Genomic DNA, 1,323 nt, shown 5'->3' with positions numbered 1-1,323 from the left:
CCCGTGACAGACGAATGGATTATTCACATCCACCCAAATCCCCAGCTCCCTCCTGGGACCCTCCTCTCACCTGTGCTCTTTCCCACCCCGCCCCACAGCCCCCTGAGGACCCCACTGCGGGCACTGGACCTGGCCAACTGTGCCCTGAACCACGCAGACATGGCCTTCTTGGCAGACTGTGTCCACGCCGCCCACCTGGAGGTGCTGGACCTCAGCGGCCACAACCTGGCCAGCCTGTACCCCGCGACCTTCTTCAGGCTGCTCGGCCAGGCTGCCCGGACTCTGCGGGTCTTGACCCTGGAGGAGTGTGGATTCACAGACAGCCACGTCAACATGATGATCCTGGGGCTCAGCCCCTGCCACCAGCTCCGGGAGCTCAAGTTCCTTGGGAACCCGCTGTCGGCCCGGGCCCTCAGGCGCCTCTTCACTGCCCTCTGCGAGCTCCCCGAGCTGCGGTGTGTGGAGTTCCCGGTGCCCAAGGACTGCTACCCCGAGGGGACCCCCTACCCCCAGGACGAGCTGGCCATGTCCAAGTTCGACCAGCAGAAATACGACGCGATTGCCCAGGAGCTGCGTGCCGTGCTGCTTCGGGCAGACCGGGAGGACATCCAGGTCTCCACACCCCTCTTTGGAAGTTTTGACCCAGACATTCAAGAAACAAGCAATGAGCTGGGCGCGTTCTTGCTGCAAGCTTTCAAAACTGCTCTAGAAAACTTTTCCAGAGCGCTCAAACAAGTGGAGTAGGGCCTCAAAGCACACCAAGGAGAGGTCGCGCTGCAGCCCGCGGGTGCCAGGGCATCGGTCCTGGGTCGGGGTGGGTCCAGCACCCACCCACCAACACCGCCACAATTATTTCTTAGTGAAGACCGAAGGCATGACTGTAGGAGCTAGAGGAGAGGACGCCCTGTCTTCCAGATGTGACCCGAGGTGACCTCAGCGTCAGCGCGGCAGGATCTCGGCCTGGCCGTGTCCGGCAGCTAGAGACACCAAGCACCTGAGAAAGACAGAGTTGGCCTTGGTTCCCACCAAGACCGGTTCTGTGCAAAGAAAGGGCTGAGTGACAGAATTATTAAATGCTGATAAAACAGAAGTATGGTTTACTCAGATGCAGTGCTTATTTCAATGCAATTCAGCATTTTAAAAAGGATCTAAGAGTCTAAGAGTAAAATATATTCTCAAGACAGAGGTGAATGCTTGGTGCGGTCAAACCCTCCTCAGGTGCTGACCCGTGAACACTCCCCAAGGGTATGAATTACAGTGCGTGCTCACACCTGCACCATGCAGTGCCCCCGTGTCACCTCCCCAGGTGTGCCTCCACCCAGG

The 1,323-nt window shown here is 58.7% G+C and overlaps 1 protein-coding gene across 1 annotated transcript in view; it reads left to right on the top strand.

Annotated features, from left to right (window-relative positions):
• The window catches only part of LRRC14B (leucine rich repeat containing 14B), a 21,956-nt gene extending 21,143 nt beyond the window's left edge, over window positions 1–813 (top strand). The window contains exon 2 of the mRNA XM_012660135.1: window positions 99–813. Coding sequence (XP_012515589.1) covers window positions 99–744 — 646 coding nt within the window. The 3' untranslated portion in view covers window positions 745–813. The remainder of the gene's footprint in view (window positions 1–98) is intronic.
• The last annotated feature ends 510 nt before the right edge of the window (window positions 814–1,323 follow it).

Source organism: Propithecus coquereli, unplaced genomic scaffold (assembly GCF_000956105.1).
Source record: "Propithecus coquereli isolate 6110/MARCELLA unplaced genomic scaffold, Pcoq_1.0 Scaffold658, whole genome shotgun sequence".
Lineage (NCBI taxonomy): Eukaryota > Metazoa > Chordata > Mammalia > Primates > Indriidae > Propithecus > Propithecus coquereli.
Note: the sequence above shows the minus strand (reverse complement) of the source record. Positions and strands in the feature narration are given on the sequence as shown.